At 54.5% G+C, this 19,981-nt stretch overlaps 3 protein-coding genes across 19 annotated transcripts in view; 2 read left to right on the forward strand and 1 right to left on the reverse strand.

Moving 5' to 3' along the window:
• The first annotated feature begins 1,325 nt into the window (after window positions 1–1,325).
• Jph4 (junctophilin 4) lies at window positions 1,326–9,399 on the forward strand. Its single transcript, XM_026777676.1, has 5 exons — window positions 1,326–1,758; window positions 2,480–3,251; window positions 6,131–6,249; window positions 6,504–7,036; window positions 7,921–9,399. The coding sequence occupies exons 1-5, from the start codon at window positions 1,380–1,382 to the stop codon at window positions 8,002–8,004; spliced, it is 1,887 nt and encodes a 628-aa protein (XP_026633477.1). The 5' UTR covers window positions 1,326–1,379; the 3' UTR covers window positions 8,005–9,399.
• Window positions 9,400–9,557: 158 nt separating this feature from the next.
• Ap1g2 (adaptor related protein complex 1 subunit gamma 2) lies at window positions 9,558–17,774 on the forward strand. 3 transcript variants are annotated; one of them, XM_013354906.2, is made up of 22 exons: window positions 9,558–10,020; window positions 10,153–10,354; window positions 10,835–10,959; window positions 11,097–11,238; window positions 11,353–11,449; window positions 11,606–11,682; window positions 11,808–11,903; window positions 12,515–12,595; window positions 13,397–13,495; window positions 13,646–13,701; window positions 13,857–13,970; window positions 14,081–14,221; window positions 14,294–14,348; window positions 14,429–14,551; window positions 15,127–15,216; window positions 15,305–15,432; window positions 15,663–15,767; window positions 16,079–16,205; window positions 16,288–16,423; window positions 16,977–17,140; window positions 17,451–17,549; window positions 17,630–17,774. In XM_013354906.2, exons 1-22 carry the CDS (start codon window positions 9,983–9,985, stop codon window positions 17,729–17,731), a joined length of 2,397 nt encoding a protein of 798 aa, XP_013210360.1. In that variant the 5' UTR covers window positions 9,558–9,982; the 3' UTR covers window positions 17,732–17,774. The 3 variants fall into 3 exon arrangements, with proteins under 3 accessions (XP_013210360.1, XP_026633476.1, XP_013210361.1); XM_026777675.1 differs by lacking the exons at window positions 16,079–16,205; window positions 17,451–17,549; window positions 17,630–17,774 and having other exon boundaries at window positions 16,977–17,107; XM_013354907.2 differs by lacking the exons at window positions 9,558–10,020; window positions 10,153–10,354; window positions 10,835–10,959; window positions 11,097–11,238; window positions 11,606–11,682 and having other exon boundaries at window positions 11,369–11,449.
• Window positions 17,775–17,816: 42 nt separating this feature from the next.
• The window catches only part of Thtpa (thiamine triphosphatase), a 48,413-nt gene continuing 46,248 nt past the window's right edge, over window positions 17,817–19,981 (reverse strand). For all 15 annotated transcript variants that reach the window (XM_026777684.1, XM_026777680.1, XM_026777682.1 and 12 more), the window contains one exon: window positions 17,817–19,421. In XM_026777684.1, the coding sequence (XP_026633485.1) occupies window positions 19,294–19,421 (128 nt within the window). In that variant the 3' untranslated portion in view covers window positions 17,817–19,293. The remainder of the gene's footprint in view (window positions 19,422–19,981) is intronic.

Here is a 19,981-nt window from a genome sequence, read left to right on the forward strand (position 1 = left end):
ACTCCTCCCCCAAGCTCCTCTCCCCTCCCCTCCGCCTCACTCCACTCCTTGCCTGCATGCCAGGGTTTCTTTCCACCGTGGGGGTCTCGGAGCCTCCCATTCTCCACTCCACCTGCCTTCTTCCTCACCTCAGGGGTAGTGAGGCCCCATTTTTTTCTGCCTGGGCATCCTCTCTCCACCCCCCCCATCATTGCCACCGACTCTTCTCCCCACCCTCTCCGCTCCGCTCCTCTCTGCCCCTTTAAATCTGCCTGGCCCAGCCTCCCCCTTGATGCTTTGGAGCAAACATTGATTTGTGCTGGGATGGAATTGGAATTTTGATTTTTTTTCCCTCTCCCAACCATAAGAAGAAAAAAATAAAAACACCCCCTCTTGCTAGCCCCCTCCTCTTTCCCATCTAGCTCCCAGCTCCTCTTTGCTGTCTCCGTTCAAGGCAGATTTTTTCCCCCTACATTCATTCTCACCCCCACCCTGCCACTATCTCACCCCCAACACGAGCCTGCACCTTCAGCCGAAGAGAGAGGGGACTCTCCCAAAGCTCCCCCACCTTCCTTCTCTGGTGGTAGCAGTCTTTCCGGAAGGGAAGGGGGTTTGGCTTGTCCGGGTGAGGTGTGAGTGGAGGGACCCTGCCATGGAAACTGCGCCCGGGAGGCAGCCTGAGCCCCAGCCCACATGGTGAGTAACCTGTCCCCTCCCTTTCGCCAGTCTGCCCACCCCTACCCTCACCGCCCCCCCCTCATCCCCATTCTACCATCGGCCCACCTGGGTCTGGGTTTCCAGCTACATTTTTACCTCCGCCTCCCCCGCAGCCTGGTTTGCTAGGGAAGCCAAAGAATCAAGGCAGAGGGGTCCATATAGCCAAGGAAAGCAGGTGTCGGAAGACCCTGCCCAGGCCCCTCCCAAGTCCCCCACCTCCAACTGCCATCCACACTCCACACTCTGGGGTTCTAGGTTGGAGAAGTAGGGCTCGGAATCGGGGCTGGGACCCCAAGTCCCGGGAGGCACCCTCTACAAGTTGGGAGGGATGGGAAAGCCCCCTTGCCTTCACGACTTGGGAGCTGCTGAAAGATGCTGCCCAGGGGGGATGGGAGGAGGGCTGGAGGGCGGTGCTGATGCCCTAGAGCCACCGGCAGGGGAGCAGCAGGCAAAGAAGGGGACCTCGCTCTCCACTTGCCTCGCTCTCTACTTGCACCCCTCTTTCTCCGCAGCCATTCAGGATGAGGGTCCGGCCCTGCCTGCCCGCGCTGGGGCCCCTCCGCCCAGCCCCGGTCTAACTGCCCCCGCCCCCAGGCCTCGCCCGGCCCCCAGGCCCCCAGCCGGCTCTCCAGCCCCAGGATGCGCTGAGTCGCCGGGGGGCTGAGGCCGCGCCAACTACATGCATGTCCCCCGGGGGCAAGTTCGACTTTGACGACGGGGGCTGCTACGTGGGGGGCTGGGAGGCGGGGCGGGCACATGGCTACGGCGTGTGCACCGGGCCCGGCGCCCAGGGAGAGTACAGCGGCTGCTGGGCGCACGGCTTCGAGTCGTTGGGTGTCTTCACGGGGCCCGGCGGACACAGCTACCAGGGCCACTGGCAGCAGGGCAAGCGCGAAGGGCTGGGCGTGGAGCGCAAGAGCCGCTGGACCTACCGCGGCGAGTGGCTGGGCGGGCTGAAGGGGCGCAGCGGCGTGTGGGAGAGCGTGTCCGGCCTGCGCTACGCCGGGCTCTGGAAGGACGGCTTCCAGGACGGCTACGGCACCGAGACCTACTCCGACGGAGGTGCGGGGCCCGGCCCACTACTGTCTGCCCGTCCGCGTGCGCCTCCCGCCGGCCTGCGGCGCGTGTGCCTTCCCCAGCCTTCCGCCCTCCACGCCCTGCTATTCCCTTCCTCCATCCTCCATCCCTAGCCATATGCGTGCGTGCGGTGCGCCAGCCTTCTGTTTCCAGTGTTCCCGTGTGTCCCTCACACCACACCATACCCCCAACCCCCATCTTCCTGCCTCTCCCATCACCACCAAAGTCATACTTCCTCATTTGACAGTCTCCTGCATGCTTCTCCCTCACCCCTATCTTCCTGCCCCTTCCACTTACCCTCTCTACCTGCCTGACCCCTCTCCAGCTAACGTATTCTTCCAGTCAGTTTGTGCTCTGCCGTCCTGTTTATCTGTCACGTGCCATTTTTTTACACACCACCACCTGTCAGCCTGTGCATCACAGCCTCTGGGCCACCTGTCCTTCATACACTCCAGCCTGCTGGTTCCTCTGCCTTTCCCCAGTCCACTGACACTGCCAAAAATCCACGCATTTTATGCTACCTACATGTCTTCATCTGCTCTTCCACACTTACCAAACGAAGCCTGGCCTGTCCCTTCCCAGACCTCCACGCTAACTACTTCCCTTTCACTTGTCACTTGGGCTTCCAAGGGCTTTGGGACCACTGATTGCTGGGGCTGGGAGCCCAGTGAAGTGTTCTGACTCTTTAACTCCTATACATCCACAGGCACCTACCAAGGCCAGTGGCAGGCCGGGAAGCGCCACGGCTACGGGGTGCGCCAGAGTGTACCCTACCACCAGGCGGCGCTTCTGCGCTCACCCCGCCGCACCTCCCTGGACTCGGGCCACAGCGACCCCCCGACGCCACCTCCGCCCCTACCCCTACCAGGAGATGAAGGAGGCAGCCCAGCCTCTGGCTCTCGAGGTGGCTTCGTGCTGGCGGGGCCAGGGGATGCCGATGGGGCGTCCTCCCGTAAGCGCATTCCAGCAGCAGGTGGATTCTTCCGCCGGTCACTGCTGCTCAGCGGGCTCCGGGCTGGTGGGCGCCGCAGCTCCCTGGGCAGCAAGAGGGGGTCTCTACGCAGCGAGGTGAGCAGCGAAGTTGGCAGTACAGGACCCCCGGGCTCTGAGGCCAGCGGGCCCCCTATCCCAGCGCCACCCGCCCTCATCGAGGGCTCAGCCACTGAGGTGTACGCTGGTGAGTGGCGTGCAGACCGGCGCAGTGGCTATGGAGTGAGCCAGAGATCCAACGGGCTGCGCTATGAAGGCGAGTGGCTGGGCAACCGAAGGCACGGATATGGACGCACCACCCGGCCCGATGGCTCCCGTGAGGAGGGCAAGTACAAGCGCAACCGGCTGGTGCACGGGGGACGTGTCCGCAGCCTCCTGCCTCTAGCCCTTAGACGGGGCAAAGTCAAGGAGAAGGTGGACAGGGCTGTCGAAGGTGCCCGTCGAGCTGTGAGTGCTGCCCGCCAGCGCCAGGAAATCGCTGCTGCCAGGTGGGCATCTGGTGCATAGATCAGAGAGGGGTTTTAAGAGGAGAGGACCCTCTGGGTGCTATGCTTAAAAGAGAGCTAAAAGCCAAGGCCTACAGCCTGGTGGGGAAGCATGAGCAGGCCTATGGAGTTATAGACCCGAGGCTATAGGTGGATGTGGGTGTAACTTTGGGTGGCTGAGTGTTGGAGGGAGGTAGTAAGACTGCACCGCAGTGTATTTTGTGGAGACGTGTGCCTTTGTTGTAGCTGGGACAGTGGGCACTGTTTGTGCAGATCCGGAAACCTCCCTGGTCTTCCTCTTGCTCAGCTCACCCAGCCTTCAGGCCTCAGGCTGGGAGCATCCATCCTGGACAGAACACCTTGGTCCCTTCCTCACTAGCTCCCAAGCTGACTTTATTTCAGCCTTGGCCCTGACGGAGGTCTAGTTTTTACAGCTGAACTCTATTGTCTACCAGTTTGTTTTTCTCTGCCTCCTTCTGCTTCGGTTTGAAGGGAGGAGTCTTGCCTCTAAGGGAGACTTTTCTTTCAGTACATCAGAGTACATTTCCATGCAGCAGAGCTTTGTTATCTAAAGCAGTAATGACCAAGAAGAATATAACATAAGCCACCTGTGTTGGCGCACGCCTTTAATCCCAGTGTTCAGGAAACAGAGGCAGGCGGATCTCTGAGTTTGAGGCTGGTCTTCAGAGATAGTTACAGAACAACCAGGCCTACACAAAGAGACCCTGTCTCAAAAAAAAAAAAAAAGGAAAAAGAAAAAAGATTAAAAAGAGACAAGTTACAAGTTAAATAAATTTTAATAATATATTTGTATTTAAGCCATATTCCAAAAAATTTTATTTTTTAACCAATTATAATTTACATTCCTTCTGGATTCCTTAAAACGTTGCATGTATTTTTCGCTTACAGCACATCAGTTCTGTTTGAGACCAGTGACATTTTGAGTGCTTAATAGTTCTATGGATTCTGACCACTGAATTAGATAACACAGACCTGAGAATAACCAAAATTCATTTGGAATGAAACTCAGAGACCCTTGCTTTGTATGGCTCACACCCATTTGAGTTTGTATGCATTGTTTCCTTTAAAGGGAACGAGGATACTTCAGAGGACCAGTGATCAGGATATGCCCAAATATGTATCAATGAATTTTTGAATTATGTAATGGGCAGGTTGTTGTTGATGTGCACATGTGTGAATATGATTAAGTATGAACGTATGTGAACATCCTGAGATGACTAGGACAGAGAATATGCATCTATAGATGTGTCTGAGCGTATGGGTACTAGAACCTAGGGCCGTAAGCCAGGACAGAGGGAGATCGGAGCATCAGGAAGCATTTTGGGCTCGGCAGGGTGGAGGCATGTGCAGGGGGAAAAACTGATCTCACTAACTAGAAGATCAGGCAGTGGGAAGAAGCTGGCTTGTCTCCCCAGCAACAGGCCTGGCAATCCTGATTGGCTGCTGGCTGCCATGGTAACAGTAGAGCCTCAGCAGCAGGTACATCTGCCAGGTAGCTTGAGTCTGGCCTGATGCCTGAGCATAGATGAAGTCTATTGCCGAGACTTGATAATCCACACCCTCCATGTCAAAAGCCACAGATTTGTGGCCATCAACGTAACTCAGTCCAACCCAAGGGTGAAGCTCAGAGCCGCTCAGAACCCAGCTCAGTTCCAGGACAGGGTTAGTCATAAACATTCTCAAAACCCTGAATACAACAGGGTTATCATGTCCCTCCCAGTAGGCTCTGAAGTCCTAAGCCCAGCAGCTTTGAAGGAGGGAAGCTGACTATATGCCCAACGTACACAGTAGGAAGTTCACCTAGACGTATAGTGAATGCCACCAACCATCAGACACAAACTGCCTTCCTTGGATGGTTTTTAAGAAGGCCCATGACAAAAAAGAGTCAGACCCATAGCAAGTTTATCTTGTCATTACTGCTCCTTTGTGCCTCGCTTCAGTCCAGATTTCAGCGATGGAGGACTCTAAACCACCCAACAGCAGAGGGTGGAATGGAGGGGAGACTTGAGGAAGCATCTGAAAACAGAGAACTGAGAAGCAGTGATGGAGCGAGGGCTGACAATAAAGTGAACTGAACACGAGGAGGAGCAGGCTAGGACAGCAAGTGGGGCACAGAAGGCGGACTGGATTTACATGGGCAGAATTTCGAAAGTGAGACAGCGGGTACACTGGCAGGGAAAGGTGATCCGGCTGTGAGAGAGAGTTCTAGATCTCAGAGATGCACTGGGGTGGGCAGAGGCAGCACCAGGAACAGAGGAGAAGGCTGTGACAACAGATTAACTTTCCCGGCAGGGAAATCAAGACCGGATGAAGTAGGGTTAAATAAAGAGGCTTACAGTTGGAAATGGAAAGAGACAAAATGGGCGGTTAAACTAGGTGGGGGGCATCATCACGATCAGAGCAGGATAAGGGTACCGGACAGTGCCTTACACCCACGGAAAAGTGACCCTAGGGGGCAGCAGGGGTTGGTAGGATCCGAAGGCAACAGGGCTGCAGAGCAGTTGCCAAGAAAGCACAGGCTCATTAAGTAGGAGCAGTCCAGCAGTGGGTAACAGAGCTGCGAAGAGGGGAGCTGGCCCTGCAGCTGGAAGAGTGAAGTGTTACTACAGGACCTAAGGGTGGAAGGGCGTGCGAGGAGAGGGTGTGATGACAGGTATACAGCCCAGGACTAAGCCTAGAAACCAATCAGGGAGCTGTCCAGGCCCGCAGCCGGCTTTGTGTAGAGACATGAGGACTCCAGAGAAAGCTCAAATTAGGCAGACGTGATGTCGTCGGGAGAGGGGAAGGGGCTGGAGCATCAGAGCGTGGACAAAGTGATGTGGTGGGAAGTCAGACAAGTCCCTGTCCCTGGGACCCAACAGGGCAGCAGACGCCCTCCTAAAAGCAGTGGCAGCCAGCAGCGTCGCGGAGAAGGCTGTGGAGGCAGCGCGAATGGCCAAACTGATAGCGCAGGACCTACAACCCATGTTAGAGGCCCCAGGTGAGGTGCGGGTATCCTGCGGGTGGGGGACACGGAGATCTGGGGGTGGAAAAGACAAAGGGATGGAGGGTGTCTTGGAGGTGGACCTGAGCATGTATGAGGCAAGGTAATGGAAGGTTTGGGGTCTGGTGATGAGAAACTCTGAGCCTGGAGGTAACCAGAACCCTGGAAGGTGCTAATCAAGGAATCAAGCTGCAAGTGTCTCTGGCTCCTGGCCAGTTAAACCCCACTGATTCCTAGCTGTTCCTGCCCAGGCCGCAGACCCAGACATGATTCAGGCGGTTCTGACACAGAGCCTTTGGATGAGGACAGCCCTGGGGTATACGAGAATGGACTGACCCCCTCAGAGGGCTCTCCGGAACTGCCCAGCAGCCCCGCCCACTCCCACCAACCTTGGCGAGCCCCTGCCTGCCGGAGCCCACTGCCTCCTAGAGGGGACTGGGGTCCCTTCTCCAGCCCTAAAGCTTGGCCTGAGGAGTGGGGAGGTCCTGGGGAGCAGGCAGAAGAACTAGCCGGCTATGAGGCTGAGGATGAGGCCGGGATGCAGGGTCCAGGACCCAGAGATGGTTCCCCACTTCTCGGAGGCTGCAGTGACAGTTCAGGAAGCCTTCGAGAGGAGGAGGGGGAAGATGAAGAGTCCTTGCCCCAACTGAGGGCCCCAGGAGGCTCAGAGTCTGAGCCTGCCACCACACCAGTTTTGAGGGGCCTGTCTTCAAGGGGTCCTGATGCTGGGTGCCTGATGGAAGAGCTTGAGGAGCCTGCTGCCACCGAGAGGCCTGCCCAGCCGGTGAGCCCCCCTTTATGCCCTCTTAGTCGCAAAGCCCTGCCTCTCACCCCTTCCAGACTTCTGTATAATCCCCCTGAGGGACTTCAATTTCCCTCAGCTTCTTCTCTGCCTGGCCAGTCTTGGACCATATCCCACTTCAAAAAAAAAAAAAAAAAGAAGGGGTAACTTTCCAGCTCAGAGGAACCTTGGAGACCTTCAAGTCCAGCCTTCTCAGGGGGCAGTTAGTAGACAGACCCCAGGCACTTAACTAACCTACCCTTAGCTAAAACTAAGAATTAGTGAAAGAATCAGACCACTTTTTCCTGCTCTCCTTCCATATGATTTCCAGCCCCGGTTTCCTGCTCCACCCCCACCCCCACCTCCATACTTTCTCTCTTTGGTGCCCAGAAATAGGAAAAAATTGTTCCTCCCAACCCTCACTCACCCTCCCTCTCCTGGGAAGAAGGGAATGGGGGGAGAGGCATAAAATCGGGAGAGGCGGAGAGTTTCTCCAGAACCCTCTGCTCTGATTGGATTCCAGGCCTTCTCCCATCTCCTAGCAACCACATCCTCCCTCTGCCTTACTGCAGTACTGGCTGCTGCTGCCAATGTCTGCTACTAAGGCCAGGCACCTTCTGCTTTGCCCACATGATGTGCTGAGGATGGGGGAGAGTGGTGGTGGGTGGGAGGAGGCAGTGCTGTCTGTCTTCAGAGTGTGAGGCCAGGGCCCTGTGTAGGAAGAAAGGAGGTGCTTCATGATCTGAAATGAGGGTGGACTCTTCCACTCCTACCTGTGCAGGGAGAATTCTGGGACCCTTCGGTTTTGTTACTAAAGCCGGGACAGGGAGGTGGGACCTAGCACTTGGCTTCAAGGACTGAACCCACTTCACCCTCTGTCTCTTTAGGGAGCTGCCAACCCCCTGGTGGTGGGAGCCGTGGCCTTGCTGGACCTCAGCCTGGCGTTCCTGTTCTCCCAGCTGCTCACCTGAGGCGACATCCTGGCCTCCTGGCTTTGGCTGCTTGCCTCTCCACCCACTTTGACCTGCCTTTTTCTCTTTCCCTCCCCTCCTACTTTGTGTTCTCTCTCTCTTTCCTTTTTTTCTGTGCCCCTTTCTTTTTGTCTCTTGCTTCTCCGTTCCCTCTCTTCTTTGAGATGGTCTCACTTATTCTGGACCTGTCTCTGATCTTCCTCGTTTTCTCTCCCACCCAACCCCTTCTCTCTCTGGATTGTTTACATATGAAGGGCTGTTCTCCCTCAGAGCTACAGAGTTGGCTCTCTTCTCTGAGATACACAAATCTAAGTCAGACCATTGCCCCCATATCCTCCCCAACCTTTTCTTTAAGTCAAAACTTCACCAAGGGTGGGGGTTTGGTATCCTGAGGACTCTCCTGGAATCTGAGTGGAGGGGAGAAAGAAAATAAGAGGTTACTGAACGCCAGACAAGGCACTGGCTGAGTCACTTGGGGCCTACTGGCCCAAATGGAAAACTGCAAGAAGAGAAGCCTCCACTCAGACCTTCCAGAACCCAGCTAAGTTCTTGCCTAACTTGATCCTTGCCCCAGGGAGAAAAGGGAGTGAGCTACAGGAAACTCTCTCAATGCTCCCTCTCCGTTCCTCCTCAGCCAGTCCCTCTTCCAACCCCCAAGGATGGCATGTCATGTGAAAAGCAACAACAAAAAAACTATTTGGTGCAGCCAGCCCACTCCTCTCAGACTCTGCCACTCACCTCTCTACCCTTTTCTGCCCCCTAAGATTTATTTGGTTGGTCTGGACTCACTTGTGGCCTTTGATTAAACTCCCAAGGGGCCTGAAGAAGGCCCTTCTGCAGAGGTTAGAGGCACTAGAGCAAGCAAGGACTCCGCTCCTCAGTACTCGTGGGGAGCACTTCTGGAGGCTGGAGACAAGATAAGAGCAAAAGGGCAGCAGAAGCTGCACCAAGTCTAGCCATTCCCACCCCGTCACCTCAGAGTCCTGTGAGATGGGAAAACAAAAGACAGTCAAAGGAAGCTGATGTCTCCCACACTCCCCAGGCAGGGCAGAGGTGGATGGCAACCCCAGGTGAGAAGTGGGTGAAGAGCCCTGTTTGAGAAATGGCTGATCCCTCTGGGGACAGAAAGCTCTACACGAGGGAACGGTAGAGCCCAGGGGAACTTTCCTTCCCTGCATGAGGCAGAGGCAAGCTGCCTGCCAACCCCTTCCTCAAGGAATGGCCTTGCCCAGGAATGCCCACCACACACTCTCTTCTTATTTTTCTAGCCAACCTCTGTTTACTCCTTGGCCTGCCTTCCTCCTTCCTCCCTTCTCAACCTTTACTTCTGGTTTCTCTTTCATGGAATTTGGGATTGACGTTATACAACCGTGCCGCCAACACCAAGTCTTGCAGGAAAAAAAAATACAAAGAAATTTAACAAAAAAAAAAAGTATATTAATAAAAAAGTTCCAAAAAGGGGGGACTGTCATCTCTGTGGGGTGCAATGATTTCAAATTCAAGTTCTCTTGAGTGTCACCTAGTAGGGTGGGTGAAAAAGGAGGCCTCCTGAGGAGCCACGGTGCTGTAATCATTCTAGGCTCCTTTCCCAAAGTGCAAAAGACTGAGGCCAGAGGTCAGAAATCTCAAGAAAGCACGGTTGGGCGGCCCTAGAGGGGCGGGGTCCCGTGGTAGAGGCGGGGAAGAAGGAAGGACCCAAGCACCATCCCCAGCTCTGTCTCGTACCAGGAAGTGCTGGGTGGGGGGGAGAGAAGCAGAGTTGACACCGAAGCCAGGTGAGGTTGGGACCGGGAAACTGATGCCACCTGAGATGGAAAGGGAGCAAGAAATCTCGCAAAGGAAATAGTGCAGGGATCCAGAAAGAAAAAATAGAAATGAGAGATCAGTCCGAGAAGGAAAGCGAGAAATGTACTAGGCTTTAGCGCAAGCGCAGTAAAAACCAGACACGGGGTGGGGCAAGGACGCCTGCGTAGTGGGAATGTCCTTGCGAGGCGGGATGGTGGCTCTCAGATCCAGGTGGGAAGTGAATGTGGGCACAGTTTTACGGTGGTGGTGGGACGCAAGCTCTTAAAGAACTTGGCACAGGGCGATTCTGGCTACCTGGCTGGAACATATTAAAGCCTTTCCACTCCCGGGCTCTGCCCTCAGGATGATGCCTTCGTTGAAACTTCAGGACCTAATCGAAGAGATACGCGGGGCCAAGACTCAGGCCCAGGAACGGGAAGTGATCCAGAAGGAGTGTGCTCAAATTCGGGCCTCCTTCCGCGATGGGGACCCCCTGCAGAGGCATCGCCAGCTGGCCAAACTGCTCTACGTCCACATGTTGGGCTACCCCGCCCACTTTGGACAGGTACTGGCCTGAGATAGCTCCAGGATTTGAGGAAGATGACCAGTGGGCCCCTTTGCATATCTGTACCCCATTTGTGTTTCTTCAGTTTTTTTGTACTATTTTGAGAAAGGTTCTCTATGTAGCCCAGGCTGGCCTTAGAACTGGCGAAAATCCCTACCTCCGTTTCTGTGTTGGGATTTCAGGCATGCCTCATTCCGCCCAGCTAAATCCTTTAGTTTCTGAGCCTTTTATCCATTACCCTAGTGGTGACTCCTTAGCCAACCCCGTTCTTAGCACCTTCCCATCCTCTCCCAGCCTCACTCCTACACAGGTCCCTGAAACCTGCCTGCCGTCATCTGGATCTCCACTTAAATTTCTGGTTAAAGAGAGCGTGATGAAATATGATTTCTCACAAGTTAATCTGGCCTTAAGAAGGATATGGCTGCAAAATTAGTGTTGTGGTTTCGCACTACCCTTCCCGCTCTGCCTCCTCCCCTGTAGATGGAGTGCCTGAAACTGATCGCCTCCCCCAGATTCACAGACAAGAGGGTGGGCTACCTGGGGGCGATGCTCCTATTGGATGAGAGGCACGATGCCCATCTGCTCATTACCAACAGCATCAAGAAGTGAGAGGGTTCTGGGGCATTTGAAATCAGGGCGTTGGGAGAGTGGGAACTGCAAAATCCCAGAGGGCTGCCTTCTACCAGTACTAGAAAGAACTAGTTTTCTTCCTCTTGACTGGCCATCTTTCCAAACCCTATAGTGACCTGAGCCAAGGGATTCAAGCAGTTCAAGGTCTGGCCCTGTGCACTCTGAGCGCCATGGGCTCTGCTGAGATGTGCCGGGACCTCGCCACTGAGGTGGAGAAGCTGCTCCTGCAGCCCAGCCCCTATGTGCGGAAGAAGGTGGGATGCAGACCGCTAGGTGTTTGCCTCTCCAGAAGGTGTTCCCAACCTGCCCTGTGGGAGAAGTGTGGAGTCTAATTCCATGACCCTATCTGAGGCCCTTGATTTCCGCAGGCTGTTTTGGCCGCCGTGCACATGATTCGGAAGGATCCCGAACTCTCCAACATCTTCCTCCCACCTTGTGCCAAACTGCTCCGTGAGCGCCATCATGGTAAGAGCACAAGGCCCTCCACCATCCACTTCTGGTCTGGCTCTGAAATGACGTGAGAAGCAAATCAGGAAAACCCACTCCCTGGACAAGGGTGGTGCACACACACAAACTGTCCCATGGCCCGGCCCACCATTCACTGCCCCGCCCTGACCCCAGGCATCCTGCTGGGCACCATCACGCTGATCATGGAGCTCTGTGAGAGAAGCCCTGCAGCCCTCAGGCACTTTCGCAAGGTGGGATAGTGAAGGGGCAGGCCGTGGGGCAGGCAAGCGCGGGTGGTGGGTGAAGAATCGGGACTGATGGTTGAGAAGAGAAGAGGCATGCCCGGACAAGGCTGCCTGTGCACGTCTCTTTCCAGGTAGTACCCCAGCTGGTACAGATCCTCCGGACTCTGGTGACAACGGGATATTCAACAGAGCACAGCATCTCTGGTGTCAGCGATCCCTTCTTGCAGGTAGGCTGAGGCTCACTTGTATCCCCAGAACAGGAAAGACTTCACAGGAACACCATGGCCAGTAGTCACGTCCTGTTTTTGGCACAGTCCAAGTGACAAGCTCAGGATTGTTCTAGTCACCCTAGAACTGGGGGTAGGGAATGGAAGGTGATTACCAAAGAGTCATGAGCCACCATGTGGTTGCCGGGAATTGAACTCATGACCTTTGGAAGGGCAGGCAACGCTCTTAACCACTGAGTCATTTCTCCAGCCCCAAAGAGTCAGAAAATCAAGTTTGGTAACCAGTTTGGTTCCAAAGCCAGGTGTGGTGGCACATCCCTTTAGTTCCAGCACTTGGGAGGCAGAGGCAGAGGCATCTATGCAAGTTCAAGGCCAGCCTGGTCTACAAAACAAATTTCAGAATAGCCAAGGCTGCATAGAGAAACCATGTCTTTAAAAACAAATCAAAAAAGGCCTGTTCCAAACTCCCCTACCTCTACACAACTCTAACCTGCCAGGCGCTAAGGGATCTGTGGAGGTGAAAGGGAAGGGTGGTAAGTGGGGGGAGTCAGAGCCCTCGCTGCCCACAGACCCATAGCATTATCCTCCAAACCCCTCTCATCCAATCTCAGGTCCAGATACTTCGTCTCCTTCGGATCCTGGCACGGAACCACGAAGAGAGCAGTGAGACCATGAATGACCTGCTGGCCCAGGTGAGAGGCACCCCTTAGGCATGTGGTTTCTTAGGGTCCCTCAGCCCTGAACTTCCTCACATGACCTTTTATCATGCAGAGGTCATAACTGCCTTTCTGTCCCCCTGAAACCAATGAATTCCCTGAAGGAAGGACATAGTGTGTCGTTATGGTATTCTTCCACCAATGAATTCCATGAAGGAAGGACATAGTGTGTCGTTATGGTATTCTTCCACCAATGAATTCCATGAAGGAAGGACATAGTGTGTCATTGTGCTGTTGTCCCAGTGTGTAGGTTGGTCCTAACACAATGGAGTCTGGGGAACTTTGTTAGGGGCTGAAGTGTAGAAGGAGGCGAGCAGGCCTGTTTTTCGTACCACTCGGCTCTCACACGGCTAGCTTTACACCCGAAATAACAACACACAAATCGTATTCATTTAAACACTGCCTGGCCCGTTAGTTCTAGCCACTTCTTAGCTAATTCCCACATCTTGATTAACCCATTTCTATTAATCTGTGTAGCACCACGAGGTGGTGGCTTACTGGGAAAGATACAGCATGTCTGACCCGGCTGCTGGCTCCATGGCATCTGCCCCAGAGAGGAGAGGCATGGCGATTGCCTCACTTCCCTCTTCCTCCCAGCATTCTGTTCTGTCTACTCCACCCACCTAAGGGCTGGCCTATCAAATGGCCAAGGCAGTTTCTTTATTAACTAATGAAATCAACACAAAACAGAAGACCCTCCCACATCACTGAAGGATTCTAGAAATCACAGGGCAACTCGAGCCCTGTGCTGATATGCCTCTCCCGCCATCCACACAGGTGGCCACCAACACAGACACCAGCCGAAATGCAGGCAATGCCGTCCTGTTGGAGACAGTGCTGACCATCATGGACATCCACTCTGCAGCGGGTCTCCGGGTACCGTTATATCCCCATGTGTTCTCCAGCTGTGGCTCCACCTGCCCAGCTGGTCCTGGTCACTGGCTTCTCCCCAGCGCCCATCATGGAGGAGATCCCACTGAACAAGTGGCTTCTTCTCTGACTGCCTCCATCTTCTTCTTCCCATAGGTTCTAGCTGTTAACATTCTTGGCCGTTTCTTGCTCAACAATGACAAGAATATTAGGTAACAACCCCCGGTGTCTGGCTAGACTGTCGCACTGCACATCTGGCCTTTTGCATTCCTCCATCTTGGCCCACCTAACTCTTACCTGTACCTGAGCAGCACAGGGTGTCCAGGCAGATGACCTCATATGGCACGGTCTCTCTTACTCTGACCAGGTATGTGGCACTAACGTCGTTGCTTCGGCTGGTGCAGTCTGATCACAGTGCTGTACAGCGTCATCGGTCCACTGTGGTCGAATGTCTCCAGGAAACAGATGCCTCCCTCAGCAGGTAAGCAGAGGGAGAAGGGGACAGAGCAGAGGACACACGAGGTGCCTGAGGTCAGTGGAGCTGGAGCAGGGTAACCTGGGCCATCTGCCTGGACACCTCTCTCCTGGCAGGCGGGCCCTGGAGCTGAGCCTGGCCCTGGTGAACAGCTCCAACGTGCGAGCCATGATGCGGGAGCTGCAGGCCTTTCTGGAATCCTGCCCCCCTGATCTTCGGGCTGATTGTGCTTCTGGCATCCTATTGGCTGCGGAGAGGTGACATGACAAGTGCCTAGGAGTCAGAGGGTGCGGCCTGGGGAGGGATGCTGATGAGTCATGTCCCCCTAGGTTTGCTCCAAGCAAGCGGTGGCACATAGACACCATCCTGCACGTGCTGACCACGGTGAGACAGGGTAGTCGGGGAGTTGGGGAGGAGCGGGCAGAGCTCACTGCTCTGACTTGGCCACATCTCTCCGTATCCAGGCAGGCACCTATGTGAGAGATGACGCGGTGGCCAACCTGCCCCAGCTGATTGGGGAGGCCCAGGAGCTTCACGCCTACTCTGTGCGCCGCCTCTACAGTGCCTTAGCAGAAGACATCTCCCAGGTCTCACTCTCCTTCTCCAGCTCCGGCTCACCAACCTTTCCAGCACTAGGATTTGAGTGGTTTTCCTCCTAGCATAGCAGCCATAAGCTGGTCGAGGACAAAGCCCACCTCTTGCTTAGGCTTCTCTCCTGGCCCTGGTGCCTACCGACTGCAACTGCAGATACAACTTTTCTTCCTTAACGTTCTAGAATGCCGGCCTCCCAGGCAATCTTCAGGAGCAAATGAGATGTATTAAAGCTTGGTGCATACATTCATTTCTGTTATTACCTTCAGTGCTGAGTGGATTAACAGGTGCCAGCTGATATCTATAACTCCCCTCTGTCAACTTTAACAGAGTGGGCAGAAAGCTTCCCAGTTTTCTTACGAAAGAGCCTCTCAGGACTCCATCATGTGACCAGGCCCTACAGTTTCGGTGCTTGCCCACCAGAGGGCAGTAGGAACCAAAATGCCAAGACAGCCTGCTAACAAGCTTAACCCTTCCCTGCCAACCCCATGATCTGCTGTAAAAGAACTCTGTAGGGTCTAGAAGAGAGGAGGCCCCCAGCTAGCTCAGCCGTGTCTCTTTCCCCACACAGCAACCACTGGCTCAGGTGGCAGCCTGGTGCATTGGCGAGTATGGGGACCTCCTGCTGGAGGGTAACTGTGAGGAAACCGAGCCTTTGCAGGTGAGAGCTGAGGAGTGGGAGGTACACTGGAGAGGACTCGTCAAGACAGACGTGGCCTGTGGGCATGAACTGTTGCCCACTCCTGAAGGTGGAAGAGGAGGAGGTGCTGGCGCTGCTGGAGAAAGTGCTGCAGTCCCATCTGTCGCTGCCCGCCACCCGAGCCTATGCTCTCACAGCCCTCATGAAGCTCAGCACCCGGCTCCCGGGAGGTAACAAGTAAGAAGGAAGTCCCAGGCCTTGAAAGATGTCCCTTCATTGTGACTCCTAGTCTTTGAACTCTCCAGGAACACGCCCCTCTCTCCGGCCCCCTAGTCCTTAGGAATCTGCTCTTGAGCCACGTATATTAGATGTCTCCTTACTCTGTGAGGCTTCTGCTTTCCCTCTCGTCCTGGAGGGGAAGAGCAAGCCGACTGCCATTGCTTCTCAAAGGCCACGTTGTGGCCCAGTCGTATCCGCCAGGTGGTCTCTATCTATGGGAGCTGTGTGGACATAGAGCTTCAGCAGCGGGCTGTGGAGTATAACATGCTCTTCCAGAAATATGATCACATGAGGTATGTGAGCTTCAAACTCCGTGTTCCCCAAGTGCTCCCTTCTAGATAGCCTTGCTCTCTGTGGTGAGCATCTCCCATCCATAGCTGACATTGGTCTGGTTCCCAGTCCTCATCTGCTGTCTAGAGACCAGCAACAGTGCACTGTCTTAGGAAACCAGAACGGCACTTGTGACCCTACATGTGACCCTGCATGCGACCCTGCATGCCACCCTGCATGCCACCCTGCATGCAACCCTACATGCAACCCCGCATGCCCAGGGCCCTCTTCTTCTGTTCCTAAATGCTTCTGTGCAAGCATCCCATCCCCTCAGGGCTGCCATCCTGGAAAAGATGCCTCTCGTGGAGCGCAGTGACCCTCACGTTGATGAAGAAGGAAAGGAAAACAAAGCCGGGGCCCAGCTCTTGGAAGCATCAGCCCCTGTCCCCACAGAGCCCCAAGTGAGGAGGCTGGTAGACCTGAGTAAAGAGGACTTCTGAGGGTGTCCACGCCCTGCCATGACCCCCCTGCCCTTTTTCCCAGGCCACTAAGCTCTTGGATCTGCTCGATCTCCTGGATGACACTCCTGAGCATGCTCAGCACCTTCCTCCTCTCGATCCTTCCCCCGGGGAAACCTTGGTCCACCTCCTGGACCTTCCCTGTGCACCTCCAGCCCCTGGTAAGCCTCAGCAAAGGGAGTAGCTGGAAATGTGTCACTCTCTGGCTGAGCCAAGGACAGAGACACCATCTCAGTAGGCAAAGGTTTTCATCCCATGCCAGCTCTGTCTTGGTTCCCTAGAACGACCTTCTTTGTCGTAGTTCTTACCCCAGGCTGCAGGCCTATTTCTGCTCCAAGCTGTATCATATCCCACTACCCACTCCACTGGCCCCTTCAACCCCCAAATTCTTCCACCTCAAACACTTGACATTTCATGTTCTTTCCCCAGCACCTCAAATGACTAGCTCATGCTCACTCTTCAGGCTTCAGCTAAATGTCAACCGCCTCATCCTCTCTCCCCTGCTTAACTTAGTTCTCCCCAGTTACTTTTGACTTCTTGTCTCTAACGTCATGGCAATGATTATCTTGCATTTTGCTGTCATGTTGTGGCCCCGTCCCCGCACTAGACGGTCAGCTCTCACCTCAGCTTGTATGGCTTCTCATTTGAAAGGGGGCAGTGCATAGCTGTGCTATGTTAAGCCTGAGCACTGAGCTGCCTCTCTCCCTTCTCCAGCTCCCATCCCTAGTCTCCGAGTGTTCGAGCGTCAAGGCGTCCGACTGGACCTGACCTTCGTGCGGCCTCTGGAAACCCCAGCCTTGCTCTTAGTCACTGCCACCACCACCAACTCCTCGAGGGAGGACGTTACCCACTTTGTTTGCCAGGCAGCTGTGCCCAAGGTTTGGAAAAATAGGGTTCAGCCATGTGTGGTAGCTCGTGCCTGTAATTCTAGAGCTTGGGAAGTTGAGGCAGGGGAATCACTGTTTGAGGCCAAGTTGGGCTACTTTGTCAAAAAGAAAGAAGAAAAAATTAGGTTTCAGAGGTGGTACAGGCACTCTCGGAGAAAAGACCAGAGAGTGTAGAGGTGGGTGGGAGGCCGAGTGAAGCGGAAAGGGGTGATGTGCACAGTTTGGGAGCCACGGAGCGCGGAGGACTGCCCGAGCCCAGCCAGAGGTCCTACTACGCTCTACCCAAACCTCCCATTTTCAGAGTTTCCAGCTGCAGCTACAGGCCCCCAGTGGGGACACAATTCCAGCTCAGGGTGGCCTTCCTATCACCCAGCTCTTCAGAATCCTCAATCCTAACAAGGTGAGTTGTCAGACCCTGTGGACAGGAGACATGGGGAAAATCAGGGCCCTAACCCTCCCTGGTCTCTGTTTTGTTTGTAGGCAACGCTGCGACTAAAGCTACGCCTCACCTACAACCACTTTGGCCAGCCGGTACAGGAGATCTTTGAGGTGGATAACTTGCCCGTGGAGACGTGGCAGTAACTTGCTGTGGTCTGTGTCTGACCTGGGTGTTGCCAGGCTCTTGGTATCTTATTCAAGGAATGGAAATAAAGGCACTCATAAATTGCAAATAGCAAGGAAGCTTTATTCAAAAGCGGTGGTGGTACAAATCATAAATACATTGCAAAGAGCAACGGCCACAGAACTCGAGGGCCCAGGGTTATTGCCTGGTGCTTCTTTAATGGGGTCTTAGGGGAAGGAGTTCATTGCTAAGTGGCATAATTTGAGTGGTTCTCTATTTTGATTGACAGGCTTGGATTCTGTAAGCTTTTCCTCACTGTGCATGACCCTTCCCATGATGCATCTGGTTTTTTAATCATATCCTCGTTCTTCATAGGCACAGGATGATAAATAGGGGATTCTCCTTAAAAGTTCACCCAAAGGACACAGTCTCCCTTACTCTGCTTGCGCTCAAAACCCAGCTAGGCCCAATCAGCTCCCTGCCTTCTGTACGCGGATATGTTCTGAAATGTTTGAATGAAAACTGTCCGCCAAGGGGAGTTTTTGATGGCTGTTGGGGGAGGAGAGACTTATTCCATTGTTCGAAGTGGGACACACATGCCACTCAGTAGAGTACAGTGGGGGCCCTAGGTGCGCCTGCGCCGTAAGAAGGATGTGGGGACTTAGTCACGATCCTAGGGTGCCAAATGCATCCACTGTTAGATAGAGGTGTGCGCGGCTTAAGCCAAGTGGAGTTCTAGATTGTTAAAACGCTGCCTCCTAACTGCCTCAGCTCACCTGAAATCCGTCTGCACCCTCAGCTGGGAACAAAAGCCCTGAGGGCTAACAGCAGGTGGCACTCTGGCCCTGTGTTTGTCTCCACAGTCTGAGAGACTGACAGCCTATGAAAGCTGAGCAGGGCAGAAAGGCATGTTTTGACCTGGTGAGAAAGAAAATGTGTAGGAGCGAGGGTAGAGCCTTCTCTACAGGATGTATGACTTCCTGAGACCCCAGGAACCTGTCTTAACAATGATTTTCTTTCTCTCCGTCTCTGGGTTGGAGAGCAAATTTGTCTTTAAACTGCCACCTAGGGCACTCTACCCTCTGGGCACAGTGGCAGACCCAGCAGAGTTCCAGATCTCTAACAGAAGTTCCCAGCCGGTTCCTGGCCTTGTTGCTATTCCCTACCCCCCAAGGCAGGGGAATCCCTGCTGCTTCCCGCATCTCTAACTCAGCTGTAAGGCGGCTTCAGAGCTGCTGGCAGAATCAATGGCATCGACCACGGGAGGGGGGGTGGCAAGGGATTTTCCTGTGCTTAACTACTGATCACAGCTAAGTGGAAATCCTATAAACACGAGCGGAAATCAATGGAGGCTGCTTAGCGGCCAGGGGAGAGGGGCGGCCCACAGATTGCATCTGACGGATGAGGGAGGCAGTGAGGGAGGGCTCAAAAGAAGGGCAGCTGAGGATGGGTGAAAGACCAGGCGGAACCCGAGACAAAAGTGGCCCTGTTGGAAGGGAAGGGCACGGAGGGTCCAGGTGTGGATGACAGCTTCAGAGAGTTCCCTTCCCTTATAGAGAGTGAACCCTGCTCCCAGAAACTGTCAGGATGTCGAGTCCCCCGTGGCTTCACTGCAACTGTTTGCCTCGAGCAGGCGCTGATAGTCCAGAGGCCTGAAGCGCTGCAGGTATACCATGAGCTTGGCAGGTGCAGTCTCCTGTGCTGGCACTCCTGCAGGGAAGGGGACAGCAAAGGAAGAGACAGATGCAACCACTAAACACGCTTTCGCTTTGCTCCCTGCCCACCCAGCCAGGACTCCAAAATTTGCAACACAGCACTAAGAACCCAGATGCCACCCAAGCAGCCTCTCTACGTCACCCACTCCACAGGTGGACTGCAGAGGGGTGAGCCCAAAGATTTACGCGGTTGTGTGGCTGGAAAGCCAAGCCCGAGCCTTGAGAAATGATGGGGAGGCACGCTGTGCCACCAAGACAAGGGAGCCAAGCCATTTCACATACCACCTCTCTCCCAATCAAGAGTCCCATCTAGGCAAGCCCGAGCTCGCTTGCTTGGTGATGAAGCACATACAGGGAAATACAGAAGAGAACCAAACGCTAGGGAAATGGAGAGCAGGAACTGCGCAGTGGCGTTCACAGCATGTCCAGTCTAACCACCGGCTGCCAGTGTTGAGAATGGGCATCGCATGCTGACCCACAGCGGGTCAGCCCCCTAGAGTTGTCCGGACCTGTGGGGTACACAAACCCTGAAATGCGGGGCCCAGCTGTCTGTGT

This window comes from Microtus ochrogaster, unplaced genomic scaffold (genome assembly GCF_000317375.1).
Source record: "Microtus ochrogaster isolate Prairie Vole_2 unplaced genomic scaffold, MicOch1.0 UNK80, whole genome shotgun sequence".
In the NCBI taxonomy this organism is placed as follows: domain Eukaryota; kingdom Metazoa; phylum Chordata; class Mammalia; order Rodentia; family Cricetidae; genus Microtus; species Microtus ochrogaster.

Bases quoted from the DNA above. Each gene is read 5' to 3' on its own strand.
- Jph4 (XM_026777676.1), top strand. From the start codon at position 1,380: ATGTCCCCCGGGGGCAAGTTCGACTTTGACGACGGGGGCTGCTACGTG. The intron at 1,759-2,479 runs GTGCGGGGCCCG...ATACATCCACAG, and splicing joins CGAGACCTACTCCGACGGAG to GCACCTACCAAGGCCAGTGG. The intron at 7,037-7,920 runs GTGAGCCCCCCT...CTGTCTCTTTAG, and splicing joins CCGAGAGGCCTGCCCAGCCG to GGAGCTGCCAACCCCCTGGT.
- Ap1g2 (XM_013354906.2), top strand. From the start codon at position 9,983: ATGTCCTTGCGAGGCGGGATGGTGGCTCTCAGATCCAG. The intron at 11,904-12,514 runs GTAGGCTGAGGC...ATCCAATCTCAG, and splicing joins TCAGCGATCCCTTCTTGCAG to GTCCAGATACTTCGTCTCCT. The intron at 15,768-16,078 runs GTATGTGAGCTT...CCATCCCCTCAG, and splicing joins CAGAAATATGATCACATGAG to GGCTGCCATCCTGGAAAAGA.